Source organism: Sander lucioperca, chromosome 6 (assembly GCF_008315115.2).
Source record: "Sander lucioperca isolate FBNREF2018 chromosome 6, SLUC_FBN_1.2, whole genome shotgun sequence".
In the NCBI taxonomy this organism is placed as follows: domain Eukaryota; kingdom Metazoa; phylum Chordata; class Actinopteri; order Perciformes; family Percidae; genus Sander; species Sander lucioperca.
Genome location: NC_050178.1, coordinates 41,387,402 through 41,390,585, shown reverse-complemented (window position 1 = coordinate 41,390,585; position 3,184 = coordinate 41,387,402). Strand labels below are relative to the sequence as shown.

The following is a 3,184-nucleotide window of genomic DNA, read 5'->3' as shown; positions in this document are numbered from 1 at the left end:
CAATGTATCATCCATTTCCTTATTTATTTACTAAGAAATACAAACAATGCAAACAACCTTTCCAAAGCACCAAATTGTTAACATTTCCATATCGGTAGAAAAAGAATGCTATCTGTACAGTAGGCTATATCCACACGGGAATGCGAATTAACCCATTTCTCAACACAGCTGACCCTTGAAGAAGAATAATAACTTGCAAAATACCTTTAAACAAAAAACCTTTTTCAACACAAAGAATCCCAACGGGTTATGACATATACAACATGTCTGGTTAAAAAAAGCAGAATGAACGAGGGAGAATGGCTTTACATTATTTACAAATGTGACACTGTCCTAATTAAAAAATATACTGAGATCTGTTTCTCATTTGTGGTATCCAAACGACTAGAAACCGTCACAGATGCTAGAAACGGACTCTAATCAGCTGACAAAATAGTTCTGTTGTGTTTCAGTCATCAGTTCTGCAAAAGGCAAACAACCCCAAAAGGGTGCGGACGGGATATAATTTCAAAATATACAAACAGATAACCAAAGTGACATTCATGTACAACATTGTAGTGGAGCAATAGAACATAACATGACCCATAACTGTCATAGAGGCTACTCTATATTTGGAATTCACCTAGAGGGATAAATAAAAAGGTGGAAAAGGTGATTGTTTTGTAAAAGCATCACATTCTGCTTCTATCCCTTAATATAGCTGTAATTAATCTGATTCGGATTATCATAAAATAGTATGAATTTACATCATATTCAACTTTTTTTGCTCAGAATAAAATAGCAGGTGGCAATCTTTGCCACAAATAAAAAAATATGGGCAAATTGAACTGCAGTGGGTTCACCCTCCACAACAGCCTGTGTGCTTGTACAAACACATTTTGGGGACCAGTCTGTACATTCTGAAACAAGATGTAATGTGTCTTTGGCAGTATTTTAGGGCCTGTACTGTTCAGATGACACAGTATGGCTCCATGGGTGTCTGTGTTCCCAGGCAGCAGGGGAAACAGGCTCTGAGGCGCATCCGGAGCTCCTTGTTGAACAGGAAGCTGATGATGGGGTTCGCTCCCGCCTGGGCGAAGCTCATCCAAACCGCAGCGCTCAGGTAGAGCTGCGGGACCGGGGCTCCCTGCACAAATATTCTCAGGTAGCAGGCGCTTATATAAGGAGCCCACAGAATGAGGAAGGTCAGTGTGATCATGTAGTACATCTTCCCTATCCGTTTCTCCATCTTAAACTCGTCCAGCACCAGCAGCCTCCTGTTGCCGGGGTGCGAAGCTTGCCTGATGCCCACCAGCGTCGGCGGAGTGGGTCCGCGGCCGAAGCCTGTGATCCAGTTGGCGGCGGCCTGCCCGGTGGCCCCGGGGCCGTGGAAGGTCCAGTTCTGGCTGATGGCAGGGACCAGCTGAGCCGGCTTCATCTTGCGGTGATCGTAGACGAAGCACAGCATCTTGATGTAAACCACATGGGTCATCCCCACGATGACGGCCAGCATCAGCATGAAGCCCAGGGTGTCGTTCGCCTTCACGTAGCGGTGCTCGAACGTGCACTGCTCCTCCTCACGGATGAATGTGTAGGTGCCCACGTCGAAAACCGGAGGGAAAGCCATGGCTACGGAGAGAGTCCACACCATGCAGATCACCGCCGCGCACGTACACAGATTCATCCTCTTGTAGTAGAACCTGTGGTGGGCGATCGCCATGTACCGGGTGACGCTGACGCAGAAGAGCAGGAAGGCGACGTGGAAGCAGAAGAGCACCGACATGAAGGCGACGATCTTGCAGCTGAGTGCGCTGTACGGCCAGGCGGAGCCGCCGCTGATCGATGCAATCACGAAGGGGAAGCAGACGGCCGAGCGGAGCACGTCTGCCAGGCACAGGTCCAGGAGGAAATAGTAAGGAGCCTTGTGCAGCGAGCTGTCCTTCAGCAGCAGCAGCGACAGCGACGCGTTGCCCAGCAGGCTGATGCCCATGATCAGACCCAGGGAGGCCACCTTGACCGCAGAGGCCGTGGACGCATAGCTCTGTAAGGACGGGCTGCTCTCCCCAAACTCACTTGTGTTTGCCATCTATGCAGCCGAGGTAGCGTGTATTCCCACATCAATTCATTGACGAGCGGTATAGTAGCCTATCCTGCCAAGGCTGACATTAAAACAAAATCAACACGATCCGCCACCCCTTTAAAAGAAATAAACACTCAGGATTAAATTCCACTCAGAAGCATCCGTTCAACATCGGTTCGCACCCACCCCGATGTGCTGTGATCCCCATCAATAACAAACATCTACTATTTCTTTTTCTTCTTCTTGTCCTTCATTTCACAAGTGTCCGGTTCAAAAACCAGTCCTGTCTGTTGCTCCAGTCTCTGCTGAATAGAGGCAGCCTGGTTTAGCTGTATACACTATCTCAGAAGGCATCCCTTCAGCAGACAAGCGGCTCAGAAAACACATTTCAATTCCCACCGATGGCGGAGGTCTCCCGTTCGTCTTGAGGAATAAAAAAGCACACAGTGTTCGGAAGCATGGCGCAAATACGCATCCGCAGTGTCATCAACGGCAGCTAAAATCTCACTTATAGCCTACTAAAGCAAACATGTTTGTAAAAGCCGAGTGGAGATCGGAAGCTTGCAGAGGTGGAAGCGGTGGATCTCACACCGCAGCGTCTATAGCGACGCACGTCCGTTTGCGTGTAGTTAGCAGGCCTGGGATCAGTCAGGAGTCTCATCTGCCGGTCTTTGTCTATTGCAATCTGTCTGCAAGCACTGACGAGATGCAAATGTTGACAGAGATTGACAGATATGCCCTCTAACATTGCACAATATTGGATGTGCAGGTTAAAAAAAAAACTTTGATTTTAGGAAAATACTAGGCTTATACAAACATATTGTATATTATATTATAATTAGCCTATCTATAGGTGTAGGCCTATTAGAACAGTCAAGCACGCCATATATGTCCATTAATGTCAATTTATAGTCTTAATTATTACTAGAATAACATTTCGAAACACACACACACAGACACACACACACACACACTGCATTTCAAATATATTTTTTAAAAGCCGTTGAATGTTAATCAAGCCGTTGAATCTAAAATCAAGCTAGAAATATGCAGAATCAGACAAATGCAACAGAGAGATCTTAAAGAGGTCATAAGAAGTATTTGTTAAACACAACATCTGAGTAC

The 3,184-nt window shown here is 46.4% G+C and overlaps 1 protein-coding gene across 1 annotated transcript; it reads right to left on the bottom strand.

The window, feature by feature from the left end:
• gpr27 (G protein-coupled receptor 27) lies at positions 1-2,965 on the bottom strand. The gene has a single exon (XM_031280835.2). It carries the CDS (start codon positions 2,063-2,065, stop codon positions 950-952), a length of 1,116 nt encoding a protein of 371 aa, XP_031136695.1. The 5' UTR covers positions 2,066-2,965; the 3' UTR covers positions 1-949.
• Between the last annotated feature and the right edge of the window lie 219 nt (positions 2,966-3,184).